Raw genomic sequence first — 18,864 nt, forward strand, 5'->3', positions numbered from 1 at the left:
TTTGTGTTACGGTTGTCATTTTTTCCAAAATTATAAAATTGCAGCCTGTCAGAAATGCCACAAGTAGAGAGATTATTTTGAATATGGAGATGAATTACTTTAAGAATGTAGGAAAACAAAAAGCCATTCTGTCGGATAATGTTTCACAGTTAATGTCTAAAAATTGTAAATCAGTTGTAGAAAGAACAGCAATTAAACACATTTTGATTTCAGTGTGTAACACATCACCAAACCCTGCAGAAAGATACAGGCGAGAGACTGATAGCCTGTGTCACACATGCTGCACTTGTAAGCACCCTACTTGGTTTTAACATGTCAGTGATCTGGAGACATCGTGAATACAGAATTTCTATGGCTTTGTGGCCACTTGTTGACAGACTGCATGTTGGCTCCTCTTTCGGGTTCTTCAGCTGACATATGTCTGATGATTTTTGTGACATCAGAAAAATCATCAGACGAACGTCAGCTAAAGAAGCCAAGACAGTAACTGCAGTTTGACTTTGTGAATAGGTTACAACACAATTCTACTGGATTTACAACTTTTGACAAGAAACCTGAAAACATTCTATAAGAGTTCATTGAATACCCAACACATACAATTTTGTCTACACAGGAAAGAGAGCAAATAGTCAGAGAAATGATGAAGAAACAGGGAGAGGCACAAAAAAGGAGTAATGTAAAAGTAACACAGTTTAAGATTGGGGATTACATACTTGTGAAACCACATGAAAGATCTAAAATTTTAACATTGGCATATACACTGGTTCATTCAGAATTGTTGAAGATCTGCATTCTAATGCATACTGTTTCATTTATTCGAACTACAGAAAACTTCTTGGGTTGAGAATATTACCCATTAAAACTGTACAAACAAAGTAGATTGTACACAGTCTTGTACTTCATACTGAACAAGAAGTTTATAACTTTGTATGAATTTAGATGATATTTGATGCAGGTATTTGTCTGTAACTCTTTTTGTTTTAAAGCATATGCAAATTTATGACCCTAAGAGGGATGTACACTTCTTTGCACATTATGTGCTTTTTGAGCACAAGGGCATTAGCTGTTGTAGTACTGTTTCCTGCTATTTTTCTGTACAACAGCTTCTTCCGCTATCTTTGTACCTATCAATCTTTTCATCTACTGTCAATGCCATCTTTCTTTTTGAAAACACCAATCATAACACTCACATATTCACCTGTAAAATGTGTAAATACAAAATGCTGTGTATTGATTTAATACTACAAAAGTTACCTACAGTGATACAAACTTCTAATCTATGGTTTGAACTGTGACAGGGACCATACTCATGGATTATTCTTTTGCAAAATGAAGTGCTGAACACTTCTCCACTAGGATGATAAAGTTGCTCTTCTCAGACTGAAATGCTGAGAAACTATCTTTAGATTGATGATGATGAAATGAATATGTGAATGATAACCCTTATGAACCTATATTAGTTTTCACCAAGCAGTATCACCATGCATGTGCAATCTTACTGGCCAGTGCCACCAAACAAAAAGTCCCAGAAGTATTCTCTGAGCAAATTTCCTTTTTCAGTCTTTACTGACTGGTTTTGCTGGTCCGTACTGGAAGAAACCTTTAAATTCTCAGAATAAGTCTCTGAGCACATATTCTAGTTTATGTAAATACTCTTAAGAAGTCTCAGAACTGAGCTATGAGTAAATATCATTTATACATCTGGCCTCAAAACTGTTCACTGTACATTATACACTGTAACCATGTACAGTACTTGTATATACGTTTACACATTTAAAGTGATTTTCGCTTTTTAGTATTACAATTTCTGTTTCATATGTGAGAACATTTGTTTTTAGGTATACATATTTCTTTTCTCATGTGTACTGGTAAATAATGATGATTTTGAATATCTGAGAAATTTCCAGAGCCATGTAACTAGTTATTAAGTTATGAAGCTAGTATCTCTGTAGATACCATTGGTGATCTTGCAGCTCTCGAAGAATGAAATAACAATGAAATCAGACCTTTAGCTAAAGGTCTTATTTCATTGTAATTTCATAGCTATTAAGTTTGTCTTCACTACTACACTTTTAGTTGGCTATTAATGATACGCCATCTCTTTAAAATTTATCCTACTATAGATTTTTAATATTTTGATTGTTATATTTTCTCTTATTTAACTAATGAATAATTAATTGGTGTAAAACATGTTCCAACAAAACAAATTTGCTTTTATTCATAAGTAATGAAAAGCACATTGATTGTCTCATTATATACAACATAACACATTTTCACTTTAATACTGTTTCAAATGACACACATTCATTTAACATACTCAGTAAGATATTTCATGAAGATGGCAGCAAATGTTAAAGTGCACTGTGTTTCTCCACAAAAAATGGTAATTTCCGTGGTAAAAAGAAAGGCTGCCCAAAACGTTAAGGTCAAAATTGTGAATCTGAGGGAACGCTTATCGAGTGTGCAATTCATAATCAGTGCATAACTTAAAGCATGATATGATTGATTGACAGTGCATCAAAACATGATAAGATCTATGCAAGAAATCAAAAATCCTGTAGGTAAGCAGATTATAGTTTCAAAAAAACACTGCTTTCAAAACGTGATAAAACATATGAACACAATAAATTTAGTGCACGAAAATTCATATGAAGTACTTTCTGTTGAGGACTGAAGTGGTGAAGCTAACAATGAACCATGTGGAGATAAACAGGACTGTACAAAAGAGACAGGCCTAAAACAAAAAAGTATTGCATCGTGGTAAGAAAATGAAAAAAAAAAGGTGACTGCAAACAGTAAAAAGTCTGCTAGCCACAAGCAGTCAAACTGGGGCATTGATGGTCCTCATGGGGAGAGCAACTGAGAGCACTAGTACAAAACAAAGGATAGCAGTTCACAGTAGTATTTTGGAAACATGTAAACTTCCCTCAAGCAGCACATCTAAAACTGGTCTGTTTACAGATAGTCACAGATGAGGAATAGCCACCAAATTAAGTAATATAAGTGCTTAAAAAATCAATGCTATTGTGAAACCAGGCATTGATTTCAAAGCTGTGACTATAGTAAGCCATGAAAAATTATTGGAAATGAACACAAACGATTTCTCCATTTTACTCGCTGCAACACGATATAACAACAAAAAATACAAAGGAGGAACTCACGATTTCTTTTAAGCGAAGATTGTACGAGTTCAGAAACACAAATGTGATTGTTTTTTTCAGTTGCACATCACCAGAACCTACCAAACAGGTCCTGTTAAATGGAAAAGGCATACTAGAACTAAACTAAGAGGTTCAATGTTCCTATCGAACATCTGAAATGTGTGATAAGAAATAATGTCTCAAGCGTTGAAAGATTCACAGCCAAGCTTATCTTTAACATCACCACAACATACAATAGCTTCAGCCATCCACCCACAACCATGTTGGGCAACATCATTCTTTGTCAATATGAAGTTCAAAGCACGTTCAACAAAGAGTGAAGGCCCATGAAGAAGAAGTTGTGCTCCTAATTGGCTCTGCATAGTAATTGATATATTGTCAACAGACTTATAAACAGTACCATGAGAGCACGTTCTCCTCCTATAATAATGCGGCATATTGTGAGTCATCCAATGAAGTTGCTTATGCAGCAGCCACAGCCACACTGGCTTCACAACTGGAAGATGACAGTCTTATATAAACTAACACTCTTATCAAAACTGCAACTTCTGGCCTGGCTTCCTCATCTAATTCTGCTCTGTAAGCAATAGCATGCACGGTGCCTAGTAAACCTAGAGGCACCACAGGTGCACGGGGGCCACCCACATTTTAAGGATTCACAATGGTTGTAAGGCTAATGAGACTGAGTCTGTATGGTTTAAATCTGTTGGTGTATGTTCAAAAGTAAAAATTGTTGTTGATTTTACAATGTATTATAAGAATAGATGAACTTTATAGTGACACTGAGTCATATCACAGATAATGGCCCACGTGTACCTGCGGTGCATCTAGGTTCACTAGGCACTACACACACAATTGCTGACAGACCAGAAGCAGATAAGGAAGCCAGACTGGAAGTTGCAGTTTTGATAAAAGTGTACGTTTATATAGGGCTGTCGACTTCTGGTGGTGCTGCCAGTCTGGCTGTGGCTGCTGTACAAGCAACTGTGTTGGACGGCTCACTAGATCCTCCGTTACTATAGGAGCAGAAACTGCTCACATGATACTATTTTTAAGTTAATACGCTGAGCCAATTAGGAGCTCAACCTCTTCTTCACGGACCATAGCTCTTTGTTAGAGGTGTTTGGAATTTTACATTGACAAAGAATGAGGTTGTTCAACATGGTTGTGGGTGGATAACTCCAGATATTGTACAGTGTGGTGATGTTAAAGCTAAGCTTGGCCTTGAATCTTTCAACGCTTGAGACATTTTTACTTATTGCACATATCAGATGTCTATTGTTTTCAATATGCTAATGAGATGGAGCCTGTTTATGCATAGTTTATAGGCACTGTATATGTGAAAAACTAAAAACCATTGCTGATTTTACAATGCATTATAAGAATTGAAATAAAGAACCTCATCCCAAAAAAAAAAGGAGATACTACATACTGATCTTGCCAAAAGCCAAGAAGTGATTCTTCTTTGTGTTGTAGCTCCCAGGGGCACCCTGGGACGCTCTCTACGTGAGGCACCTTTGGGCAACTCTGTGAGTCATGGCTCGTGATTTGTTGCACAACACTGAGCCATACCACAGGCAGTTGTCCGCATGTGGCCATGGTGCTTCTAGTGTAGTACAAAAAGCAAACAGATATTGAAAATATCTGCAGCCAATTTAAAAATGCAAAATTTGTGGATATATGAACTTGGAAGAAGATTCCACACAAATCATGCCCTCCATCTCAACAGAGTGGAAAAGAAATTCATTACTTGCAAGATTTTAGAAATAGTTGGTAAAAAATTACACCTGAAGCACAACATCTCGGAAGCCTTACCTTTTAAAGACGAATGCATTGTGTCTAATTCTATAAATAATAAGTGTCAGGTAACAGAAGTGGTATCTCTCAAGACTAGCAGTGCACCATTTAGCTCCATGCCAGATAAGACAGGAAACTATAAAATGGAAACAGCCAACGATTCTGAGCAAAATAAGGTAATCTGTGGATATGATGGGGTGCAAGAAGCCAACAACAGCAGCACTAATCAATGTATATCACAGGAGTAGAGAACATTCAGATGTCAATATGACACAAAAATACTCCACGCACCAGCACAGATGGCTTTTTATGGGGAAAAAAACACAATGTTCAGTCAGTCACAAACAAGGTTTGGTGAGGTTTCGCTAAACACTCAACTTCATTTTGACAGTGCTCTGTGTTTCTTAGAACACTGGTTAAAGGCAGATCAGATTGCTTCATTTTAAGTACCAGGCTAAACACTTGCAAGCTGCTTTTGTAGAAAAAAATCACACAAATGTAGGTACTGCCATTTTAAATAAAAGTGGATTGAAATTCAAAACTATTGACAGTTTTCAGTGCCTCAGTGCAGAAAGAGACTTTGAAGCAACAGCTGTAGGAATCAGTGGCGCAAATACCGTTGTCACGTGTATCTATCACTCTTCAAATGGGAAGTTTGAGGCATTTATCAACGAACTTGAAATGTTACTAAATAGGATGCACATAGGCTAGAAATTAATAGTACAGAGTGGGGATTTTGACACTGACTTTCTTGCAACAAGAAGGAAAAAATAATTGTTATATATATATATATATATATATATATATATATATATATATATATATATATATATATAAAAAAATAGAGGGAAACATTCCACGTAGGAAAAATATATCTAAAAACAAAGATGATGTGACTTACCAAATGAAAGTGCTGGCAGGTCGACAGACACACAAACAAACACAAACATACACACAAAATTAAAGCTTTCGCAACAAACTGAAAGAGGGAAGGAGATGGAAAGACGAAAGGATGTGGGTTTTAAGGGAGAGGGTAAGGAGTCATTCCAATCCTGGGAGTGGAAAGACTTACCTTAGGGGGAAAAAAGGACGGGTATACACTCGCACACACACACATATCCATCCGCACATACACAGACACAAGCAGACATTTGTAAAGGCAAAGAGTTTGGGCAGAGATGTCAGTCGAGGTGGAAGTAAAGAGGCAAAGATGTTGTTGAAAGACAGGTGAGGTATGAGCGGCGGCAACTTGAAATTAGCGGAGGTTGAGGCCTGGCGGATAACGAGAAGAGAGGATATACTGAAGGGCAAGTTCCCATCTCCGGAGTTCTGACAGGCTGGTGTTAGTGGGAAGTATCCAGATAACCCGGACGGTGTAACACTGTGCCAAGATGTGCTGGCCGTGCACCAAGGCATGTTTAGCCACAGGGTGATCCTCATTACCAACAAACACTGTCTGCCTGTGTCCATTCATGTGAATGGACAGTTTGTTGCTGGTCATTCCCACATAGAAAGCTTCACAGTGTAGGCAGGTTAGTTGGTAAATCACGTGGGTGCTTTCACACATGGCTCTGCCTTTGATCGTGTACACCTTCGGGTTACAGGACTGGAGTAGGTGGTGGTGGGAGGGTGCATGGGACAGGTTTTACCCCGGGGGAGGTTAGAAGGGTAGGAGCCAGAGGGTAGGGAAGGTGGTTTGGGGATTTCATAGGGATGAACTAAGAGGTTACGGAGGTTAGGTGGACGGCGGAAAGACATTCTTGGTGGAGTGGGGAGGATTTCATGAAGGATGGATCTCATTTCAGGGCAGGATTTGAGGAAGTCGTATCCCTGCTGGAGAGCCACATTCAGAGTCTGATCCAGTCCCGGAAAGTATCCTGTCACAAGTGGGGCACTTTTGTGGTTCTTCTGTGGGAGGTTCTGGGTTTGAGGGGATGAGGAAGTGGCTCTGGTTATTTGCTTCTGTACCAGGTCGGGAGGGTAGTTGCGGGATGCGAAAGCTGTTTTCAGGTTGTTGGTGTAATGGTTCCGGGATTTGGACTGGAGCAGATTCGTTTGCCACGAAGACCTAGGCTGTAGGGAAGGGACCGTTTGATGTGGAATGGGTGGCAGCTGCCATAATGGAGGTACTGTTGCTTGTTGGTGGGTTTGATGTGGACGGACATGTGAAGCTGGCCATTGGACAGATGGAGGTCAACGTCAAGGAAAATGGCATGGGATTTGGAGTAGGACCAGGTGAATCTGATGGAACCAAAGGAGTTGAGGTTGGAGAGGAAATTCTGGAGTTCTTCTTCACTGTGAGTCCAGATCATGAAGATGTCATCAATAAATCTGTACCAAACTTTGGGTTGGCAGGCCTGGGTAACCAAGAAGGCTTCCTCTAAGCGACCCATGAATAGGTTGGCGTACGAGGGGGCCATCCTGGTACCCATGGCTGTTCCCTTTAATTGTTGTTATGTCTGGCCTTCAAAAGTGAAGAAGTTGTGGGTCAGGATGAGGAAAGAGGTTTTAGGTAGGGTGGCAGGTGATCGGCATGAAAGGAAGTGCTCCATCGCAGCGAGGCCCTGGACGTGCGGAATATTTGTGTATAAAGAAATGGCATCAATGGTTACAAGGATGGTTTCCGGGGGTAACAGACTGGGTAAGGATTCCAGGCGTTCGAGAAAGTGGTTGGTGTCTTTGACGAAGGATGGGAGACTGCATGTAATGGGTTGAAGGTGTTGATCTACGTAGGCAGAAATACATTCTCTGGGGGTCTTGGTAACCAGCTACAATGGGATGGCCGGGATGATTGGGTTTGTGAATTTTAGGAAGAAGGTAGAAGGTAGGGGTGCAATGTGTCGGTGGGGTCAGGAGGTTGATGGAGTCAGGTGAAAGGTTTTGTAGGGTGCCTAAGGTTCTGAGGATTCCTTGAAGCTCCGCCTGGACATCAGGAATGGGATTACCTTGGCAAACTTTGTATGTGGTGTTGTCTGAAAGCTGACGCAGTCCCTCAGTCACATACTCCCGACGATCAAGTACCACGGTTGTGGAACCCTAGTCCGCCGGAAGAATGACGATGGAACGGTCAGTCCTCAGATCACGGATAGCTTGGGCTTCAGCAGTGGTGATGTTGGGAGTAGGATTAAGGTTTTTTAAGAAGGATTGAGAGGCAAGGCTGGAAGTCAGAAATTCCTGGAAGGTTTGGAGACGGTGATTTTGAGGAAGAGGAGATTGGATAGTTTTTTATGGTGGAGGGTGGCATGCTGTTCTAATTTGCGGTTGGCCTGTAGGAGGATGCTCTGAACAGCCGGTGTGGATGTGGGAGAGGAAAGATTGAGGACTCCTGGTTTCCAACCTCCAGAAAGGCAACTCACTCACCCTTCACAACTTTTCCAGCAAACCTCAACCTCCTCTCATTGCACACAGACCCAGTCTCTCCCATCTACTCAATCTCCCACTTCCAGCCCCACTCCCTCCAAAACCTCAAAATTCCAATCAACACAATCTGGAACCACAACACCCTAATTCAGTAGTTAACCTTTCCTCCAAACCTCTCTCCCAATCCGAAACCTCTGTCCTATCCAAAGGCCCCACCTTCAGCCCCACTCCCAGATTCAACCAAACAGCTCTCGTCAAAGATTTACTGTCCTACACTCGTACTCTCTGCTGGAAATATCACTTTGCCATGACGAAAATTGATCCTAATCTTACTCCTAATGATCCAACTCCCCAAGACACTATCCAAATTCAACCCTGCCTGGACCAGTTCCGTACTCCGTCACAGTGGGACCCACCTCCTCTTCCTCAAAATCACCCTCTCCAAACCTTCCAGGAATTTCTGACTTCCAGCCTTGCCTCTCAATCCTTCTTGAAAAACCTTAATCCTACTCCCAAAGTCACCACTGCTGAAGCCCAAGCTATCCGTAATCTGAAGGCTGACCATTCCATCGTCATTCTTCCAGCGGACAAGGGTTCCACAACTGTGGTACTTGATCGTCGGGAGTATGTGACTGAGGGACTGCGTCAGCTTTCAGACAACACCACATACAAAGTTTGCCAAGGTAATCCCATTCCTGATGTCCAGGTGGAGCTTCAAGGAATCCTCAGAACCTTAGGCCCCCTACAAAACCTTTCACCTGACTCCATCAACCTCCTGACCCCACCGACACAGCGCACCCCTACCTTCTACCTTCTTCCTAAAATTCACAAACCCAATCATCCCGGCCATCCCATTGTAGCTCGTTACCAAGACCCCCAGAGAACGTATTTCTGCCTACGTAGATCAACACCTTCAACCCATTACATGCAGTCTCCCATCCTTCATCAAAGACACCAACCACTTTCTCGGACGCCTGGAATCCTTACCCAGTCTGTTACCCCCGGAAACCATCCTTGTAACCACTGATGCCATTTCTTTATACACAAATATTCCGCACGTCCGGGGCCTCGCTGCAATGGAGCACTTCCTTTCATGCCGATCACCAGCCACCCTACCTAAAACCTCTTTCCTCATTACCTTAGCCAGCTTCATCCTGACCCACAACTTCTTCACTTTTGAAGGCCAGACATACCAACAATTAAAGGGAACAGCCATGGGTACCAGGATGGCCCCCTCGTACGCCAACCTATTCATGGGTTGCTTAGAGGAAGCCTTCTTGGTTACCCAGGCCTGCCAACCCAAAGTTTGGTACAGATTTATTGATGACATCTTCATGATCTGGACTCACAATGAAGAAGAACTCCAGAATTTCCTCTCCAACCTCAACTCCTTTGGTTCCATCAGATTCACCTGGTCCTACTCCAAATCCCATGCCACTTTCCTTGACGTTGACCTCCATCTGTCCAATGGCCAGCTGCACATGTCCGTCCACATCAAACCCACCAAGCAACAGTACCTCCATTATGGCAGCTGCCACCCATTCCACATCAAACGGTCCCTTCCCTACAGCCTAGGTCTTCGTGGCAAACGAATCTGCTCCAGTCCAAATCCCTGAACCATTACACCAACAACCTGAAAACAGCTTTCGCATCCCGCAACTACCCTCCCGACCTGGTACAGAAGCAAATAACCAGAGCCACTTCCTCATCCCCTCAAACCCAGAACCTCCCACAGAAGAACCACAAAAGTGCCCCACTTGTGACAGGATACTTTCCGGGACTGGATCAGACTCTGAATGTGGCTCTCCAGCAGGGATACGACTTTCTCAAATCCTACCCTGAAATGAGATCCATCCTTCATGAAATCCTCCCCACTCCACCAAGAGTGTCTTTCCGCCGTCCACTAACCTTCGTAACCTCTTAGTTCATCCCTATGAAATCCCCAAACCACCTCCCCTACCCTCTGGCTCCTACCCTTGTAACCGCCCCCGGTGTAAAACCTGTCCCATGCACCCTCCCACCACCACCTACTCCAGTCCTGTAACCCGAAGGTGTACAAGATCAAAGGCAGAGCCACGTGTGAAAGCACCCACGTGATTTACCAACTAACCTGCCTACACTGTGAAGCTTTCTATGTGGGAATGACCAGCAACAAACTGTCCATTCGCATGAATGGACACAGGCAGACAGTGTTTGTTGGTAATGAGGATCACCCTGTAGCTAAACATCCCTTGGTGCACGGCTAGCACATCTTGGCACAGTGTTACACCGTCCGGGTTATCTGGATACTTCCCACTAACACCAACCTGTCAGAACTCCGGAGATGGGAACTTGCCCTTCAGTATATCCTCTCTTCTTGTTATCCGCCAGGCCTCAACCTCCGCTAATTTCAAGTTGCCGCCGCTCATACCTCACCTGTCTTTCAACAACATCTTTGCCTCTTTACTTCCGCCTCGACTGACATCTCTGCTCAAACTCTTTGCCTTTACAAATGTCTGCTTGTGTCTGTGTATCTGCGGATGGATATTTGTGTGTGTGCGAGTGTATACCCGTCCTTTTTTCCCCCTAAGGTAAGTCTTTCCGCTCCCGGGATTGGAATGACTCCTTACCCTCTCCCTTAAAACCCACATCCTTTCGTCTTTCCGTCTCCTTCCCTCTTTCCTGACGAAGCAACCGTTGGTTGCGAAAGCTAGAATTTTGTGTGTATGTTTGTGTTTGTGTGTCTATCGACCTGCCAGCACTTTTGTTTGGTAAGTCTCATCATCTTTGTTTTTAGATATATTTTTCCACGTGGAATATTTCTCTCTATTATATATATATTAACCTCAACAAGAATTGCAAAAACTTGTGCCACTAATGTGCACCAAATATTTGTTAACAAACCATATACAGCGAAATGTATAAATATAAATTTCATTGATCATGAAGCCCAAGTAGTAACACTTTCAATATGTTTACAACCCAGCCAAAACCATAAAAGATCTGTGACTGCAAGAAGGTTCAACACACACAGCATAGAAACATTCAGTCACTTATTATCAAGAGAAAGGCAGGAAGAGGTTTTCAGGGTTATGACATCAACAGAAAGTTTGAAAAATCCTCTGACTTTTTCAACTATCATTTTGAAACAATATTTCCTCTCAAAACCTGGGTGGTAAGGAACATAAATCTAAAAGCAAAATCATGTATAACAAGAGGCATAGAAGTCTCAAGCAAAACAAAAAGAAAACTGCTCACTTACCAAAAAAAAACACAACTTATCCCCTCTCCTTAACATTAATATTACAAAACATATTCAGATGTGTAGAAAAGTCATACGTCGGGCAGAAATTATGGCCAATAATAAGGATATAGTAAAAAGGAGTATTACTGACCCCAACAGATTGCAAATCTTTTCAGGCAGTACTGTGAAGACAACACAAGGAAGCTAACAATTAATCAAACCAACAGAACAAAGTGAATTCTTGCCTCCACTCAATCTATCTCTACGATACATCCCGGAATGAACTCATTTACATAGCAAAAACCTTCAGAATAATGGCCTCTGGAATTGATGGTATTCCAGACTTTGTCAAAAAGGAATGTATTATAACCATTGCAACACCCCTTGAAGAGATAATCATCTCTTCTATCTCGATAGGAAACTTTCCTGACCATCTTAAATTGCTAAAATGATACCTGTTCTTAAAAAGATGATGAAGCAAATTTGGAAAACAACAGACCATTCTCATTATTATCAGTTTTTGCCAAACTCACAGAAAGAATCATATACAACAGATTAATGGAATTTTTGGATAAGAACAAAATCCTTGCTCGAGCTACGACTAGTGTCGCATATAATTTCTTACAAAATACTCCAGAAGTACTGGATACTAAACAAAATGCTGCTGGTATTTTCTTAGCTCTAAGCAAAGTTTTTGACATCTTGGACCACAGAATCCTATTGGAAAAATTAAAAAAGTAAGGAATTAGAGGCACCGTGTTAAAATGGTTCTCCTCATACTTGACAAATTGGAAACAGAAAGTAGTAATAACACATGAAGTAAATGATAACACGAGAACACATTTTTCAGATGCAGGAATAATCAAAAGAGAAATCCCTCAAGGACCCATTCTTTGGCCTATCCTTTTCCTCCTGTGCATAAATGAGCTAGGTCTAAGCATAGAATCACAAATACATACCTTGTTTTCAGATGATATTAGCATTCAAACAAAGCTACAGACCAGCTAAATGACTGGTTTGAAGGAAATAAACTAATAATAATAAACACATCCAAAAAAACTGTTCTCAGTTTCTGTTTAAAGGGGGAAGCGTGTAACCCCCCCTCCACCCCCCATGACAATAAATACCAATGGAATTCCATCCTCACTGAAAAAAAAATTTGGGCATATGGCTTCAACATGATTTTAAATGGCACACCCATATTTTTAAAAAAAAAAAAAAAAAAAAAAAAAAAAAAAAAAAAAAGAGAGGACACAAGAAATTATGCTACAGCCTACGTTTACGTGCACACATGGCAAGCTACCATACTGTTCACATTGTATACTTTGCCCAGTTCCACAGTATTCTACAGTATGGAATTATATTCTGGGGTAGCACATCTGCCAATTTGCTACTTACCGTAAGGAAAACACGTCAAGCTGCGGACAGGCACAATTAAAAGACACTTACATAGAGTTTTCTGACACAGCCTTAATCAGTAAAAGAGATACACACACCATTCACAGACACAAGCAAGCACACCTCGCACACACACGGCTCCCAACTCCAGCATCTTGGGCTGGAATGCAACTATCACGTGGGATGCAAGCAGCAACCTGGAGGGGGCAGGGATGGAGAAAGGATAGCATTGTACGAGGGGAGAGAGAGAGAGAGAGAGAGAGAGAGAGAGAGAGAGAGAGAGAGAGACGAATGCTGTCTGGTGGAGTGTGCAGGATCTAGACTGCCAACAGGCATAGCATCAGGAGGGTGTGGGGCAGGGAGGTGCAGAAAAAGGAGCAAAAAAGGAGAGGATAAAAACTTTAACATGAACATAATACCAGGCAAAAAGACAAACTCCATGTCCAGTCAGTAAGGACAACATACTTTAAAACCCCCACTAAAAATAGATCAATGCAAACGTACAATGTTTGCCATGTAAAATAAAAGTTATTTCTTCATCCTCACTGTTTCATAAATCTCTAAGGGCATTCTTATTAAATCGCTGCATCTATGCAGTGGCAGAATTCTTAAACCATGTGGAGTACAATGGACTTGAAGCAAGAATTTGCAAAAACTGCTACTGCTGCTAAAACAAGATCAAATAGAATGAATTTATTGCACTATTAAAATACATTTTAACAATATTCTGAGAAGTAAACTTGCTACTCATCATAAGGCAGAACACACCTAAACAACTTAATCTTCTGAATATGCTCATATCACATGACCTGCACTGCATCAATGAAAACCCAACAAGACAGTCTGCCTGCCTTGATAATGTAATCACAAATGTTGAGACAAATCAGTATGAACTAGGGCTCTCCAATACTCATTTTTTATCAGACCATAAAGGTATTTGGTTAAAATTGATAACAAAAGAGCCAGCATCTGTCTCCAATAAAATTAAGTACATTAGGCTTTTGAATGAAGAGAACATTGATAACTACATAACACAAATAAAGATGACAAATTGGAATTACATTCTGCTGGAAAGTAATCATATTGAAAAAGCATTTACATTATTCATTAGTGCATTGTCAGATACATTTAAAACTTGCTGCCCTAAAGTAATGAGAAAAAATAAGGAAACTATGAGGAATCGTGGTCTCACATCAGTGACCTACAAAGGCTCAGGACTCTGTTAATGGTTTCCTATGACAAATCAAAAAATAGTGAAGCCGAAAAAGCAAACTACATACGTTTGAGGAACAAATACAAGGCAGAAATTAGGTTAAGCAAGTGCAAGGCAAATGATGATTATATTAATAAGTCCCAAAATAAATGCAAAGCAGCCTGGACTGTTATCAAGACTCATCTGGGTAGAAATAAAGATGTTAACAAAAATAATTAATGTGATGCTTGTATCACACTGGATGATTTCAACACCTTCTTCATTAATGCTGCCAGTATGAATAACAGTGCTGCAAATGAACATATCCATAAATGTGACAACAACCATATCTCAAATAATAGAAATTCATTTCTACAAAATTTTGAGGGTATGGTTCCTGTGTTTAAATGGAAAGAAGTAAAAGTAACAGATATTAAAACTGCAATAGCAAAATTAAGTTACTCAAAATCAGAAGACATTTATGGTCTCTCCAATTTTGTAATAATAAAAAAAAAATAGCGGATGTTTGTCAGTGGCTGTTTCCCTTCATCCTTAAAAATGGCAGTCGTTACTCCACTGCACAAGAAAGGTGACAAGTCTTGTCCTAATAATTACCGTCCAATCTCCCTTGTACCGACATATCAAAAGTAGTGGAATATTGCATACAGCTCCAAATCAGTCAACATCTGTCTGTGAATAATATTCTTAGTGATTCTCAGTATGGCTTCAGGTGCGGCCTGTCAATGGCAAAAGCAGGTGAAGATGTTGTTTCATATATATTGTCATCATTTGAATCAGGACTATCAGTTAATGTCACTCTAGTGGACCTCAGCAAGGCATTTTGACTCTGTCAGTCACAGGATACTATTAGAAAAACTGCACTGCTATGGTATTAGAGGCTCAGAACTATCTCTGATCAGATCTTATCTGAGTGACAGAAAACAAATTGTGCATTTTAACAATATGAGATCAAATGTCTTAGATATCATGCAGGGTGTACCACAAGGCTCTGTGTTTGGACCTTTACTTTTTATAATATATATAAATGAATTGCCCAGCACCATGTTATGTAAATCCACACTCTATGCAGATGATACAACTTTTGTTACAGCAGGGAAAGATTTAGGAAAGTGAGCCTCATCTCAGAGCAGCCATCAAGTGGTTCCAACTCAGTGACTTGCATATAAATCATGATAAAACTGTAAATATTCACTTTAGCTTGTGTGTTAAGAGTGATCAGACTGATTGTGTCTCAGCTAAACTACTTGGGATCTATCTTGACTCAAAATTAATGTGGAAGAGTCATACCGATTATATTTGTACTAAGTTAGCACGTGTGACATATTTGTTAAGTAAACTAAGGTCATGTGTTAGTTATTACTCAATGCATACTATGCCTTTTTCCACACCCATTTAACATATTCCACTTTGTTGTGGGGAAACTCACCCGGAGCAAAACAAGTTTTCATTTGGCAAAAGAAGGCAGTCAGATGCATCCATGGAGTCAGAAATAACGAGTCTTGTACACCATATTTCAAAAATCTAAAAATACTAACAGTTGCAGCCCTCTTTATACTAAGTTGTCTGATACACACAAAAGAAAACCAACACAGTCACAAATTACGACAATCTATCCATTATCCATCACTATGACACACGTATAAAACAGCAAATTGACATCCCAGTTGCTAGACTAAAGAAAACTCAAGATAGTTACAGGTACATGGGAGTAAAACTATTTAACATGTTGCCAATAGAGGCACATAATGTGTCACTGAATCAGTTTAAAAGTGTCACAAAGAAATGGCTTAGAGAAATAGCTTTTTATACAATAGAAGAGTTTATAATGTACACTAAAGATGATCTTAAGTACTGGTACTGATATAGTTTCACTTAGATTAAACTTATACATGTAAATATAATGCAAATACCTTGTGCAGCATCAAGGACAAATTTTTGTATCTTATTAGACACTAATGATCTAAAATATATTACACCATTTCTGTTAGTTATGTAAACTGTATATGTACACAAATGAAGACATCAATTGCATTTTTAATGCCTAAAGATGGATAATAAAAAAAATAAATATAGTGGAGATGCTGAGTCACACATGGGGGGGGGGGGGGGGGGGGGGGAGATTTTCAAGCTTTTGGACAATGGACTTTGTCAACACACACACACACACACACACACACACACACACACACACACACACACATGCACACGCAACTCACACACATGACTGCACAGAAACCACACTGTGAGCAGCAGCACCAGTGCATGATGGGAGTGGTGACTGGGTGGGGGAAAGGAGGAGGTTGGGGTGGGGAGGGAGAGGGATTGTATAGTGGGGATGGAGGACAGTGAAATGCTGCAGGTTGGGCGGCATGCAGGGGAGAGGTGCGGGGTCGGGGGGGAGTAGTGGAAAAGGTGATAAATACAGAGAGATAAATAAAAAATAAAATAAAATAAAAAAGGACTGGAGTTGATAGTCTCCCATCGGGCACCTCCCCAGGTGGCGGATAGGGGAATGCTCTCCAGATATGGAGGGTACCGGGGAAATAATATACCTGGGGTGGACCAAAACTATCAACTGAAATCCATTAACATCTGCCTGGTATCCAGTGGTTAGGGGTCACAATCTGTTCACCTAGATGGTGCGGCTCCAGCAGCCTTCTTGATCTCAACAATCAAGTCGTATTCCTCATGATATTTCCGCGGAAGGACCACCACCTAGTTAGTTTTCAACTTGAAAATCAAACATGATGATAACACAAGGAATGAATCCACTATCCCAGGCACCAGTCGCAAGGCTGGCTTAACCTGGTCATCGGATTCCGGGGCACCAGGAGCATCATGTTGCGCCAAAGGTTGAGAACCAGATGATGTCCAAATTGTTGCACACAGAACAAAGACACTTCATCGGTACATCGGTGCTCTCTTCAAACTGGGCAAGATCAAACAACTTACAGACATGCTGCAAAAATTCAAGATCAAAATCCTTGCAATCCAGGAAACACGATTTACAGACAAAAACCATTTTGACACAGACAACTACAGGATCTAAAAAGGAAAACCATCAATTAAAACTAATGAGAAAGAACTCAAACAGTTTGGTACAGCATTTGTAGTCTACAAATCCATCAGTGACTCTGTCATTGACTTCCAGTCTGCCTCAGAATGTATATCAACGCTCTCCGTCAAATCGGCCAACAAAGCATATACCTTGATCAATGCACACGCACCCACAAATAACTATAACAAGAAGAACCCCCAGAAAGTGGATGACGTCTGGAATGACCTTGAAGAGACGACAAACAAAATTGCCAAACACCATGTAATCATCTTGTTAGGCGACTTTAAAGCACATTAAGGCAAAGAGAAAACATACAGGAAAATTACCGAAATCCATACAGCTCACAAGAGAACTAACAAGACTGGGGAAAGATTGATAAGCTTTTGTGAAAATTTCAGCCTTGTAATTATGTCAACACAATTCAAAAAACCCAACAAGAAACTGTATACTTGGAAGTCACCCAACACAATGTTGGGTGAATTCCAGATAGACCATGTGGCCATCTCGAAGAGTAACACAGCAGAAATTCTGAATGTGAAAACGAGAAGAGGATTTTTTGAATCAGACCACCATCTTCTACAGATAAAGACCAGATTACAATCCAACAAAAAAAAAAAAAGCCAAAACTAAACAAAATGCTGAGACCAGACCCCGAATACATAAAACTCAACAAGGAAAACATCTTACAGGAAATTAGTCAGACAAACACAACAACATGGACGCAACTTGTGGACGTCCTCAAATTCGCGATGAAATTGGGTCAACCCCCGAGGAGGGGAAAACACAGGTGGTGGAATATAATATGTGACCAAGCAATAGAAGAAAGGACCAATGCCTGGAAAAACTTCAATAGTCACAAAACATCAGAAAAATGGCTACAATTTCTAGTAACCCGAAAACAAACATCGAAAACTATTCGTAGGGAAAAAAGAAATTATGACAAATGGCAACTAGATGAGATAGAACAAGACTTTAAGAAGAACAACACCAGGAATTTTTATAAGATGTTTAAAGAACCTATTGCAGGATACCAGCCATCCAATCGTTGCTTCAAGAAACTGGATGGTTCACTAGAAACTAACACGAAGAATAACTGCCAAATCCTCACGGACTATTTCCACAAACTTCTCAACTGCAAAAGACCTACAGAGGATATTCACTACCAGACATCTACACCAAATCCCACCACTAAACCACCAACCATCAACAAAATAGTAGAAATTATCAAGACACTGAAAAACAATAGAGCCCCAGGAGACAATGGAATTATTGCAGAAATATGGAAACTAAATGATGAAAGATTAACAGGAAAAATCCACAAAATAATATTAAACATTTGGGAAACAGAACAGATCCCTTCTGAATGGAAATGCGCACTCATCCATCCACTCTACAAAAAAGGGGACAAAACTGAACCAAATAATTATAGGGGTATCTCACCTCGTGCCGGTCACATATAAAATCCTATCAAAAGTTCTCATGAATAGATTAGAAGAACAAGCTGACCCACAAATAGGAGAATACCAGGCTGGTTTTCACAAGGGATGATCATGCATGGAACAGATCTGGAATCTGAAAATGATTCTCCAGATGAGAAACACCCAAAACACAGTGGTCACTTTTGTAGATTTTAAAAAGGCCTACGACTCAATAG

General features: G+C 40.4%; 1 protein-coding gene across 1 annotated transcript in view; it reads right to left on the reverse strand.

The window, feature by feature from the left end:
• LOC124612557 (radial spoke head protein 4 homolog A) overlaps window positions 1-18,864 on the reverse strand; it is a 497,314-nt gene that overhangs the window by 84,489 nt on the left and 393,961 nt on the right. Inside the window, exon 10 of the mRNA XM_047140832.1 lies at window positions 8,723-8,743. Coding sequence (XP_046996788.1) covers window positions 8,723-8,743 — 21 coding nt within the window. The remainder of the gene's footprint in view (window positions 1-8,722; window positions 8,744-18,864) is intronic.

Source organism: Schistocerca americana, chromosome 4 (genome assembly GCF_021461395.2).
Source record: "Schistocerca americana isolate TAMUIC-IGC-003095 chromosome 4, iqSchAmer2.1, whole genome shotgun sequence".
Taxonomy (NCBI): domain Eukaryota; kingdom Metazoa; phylum Arthropoda; class Insecta; order Orthoptera; family Acrididae; genus Schistocerca; species Schistocerca americana.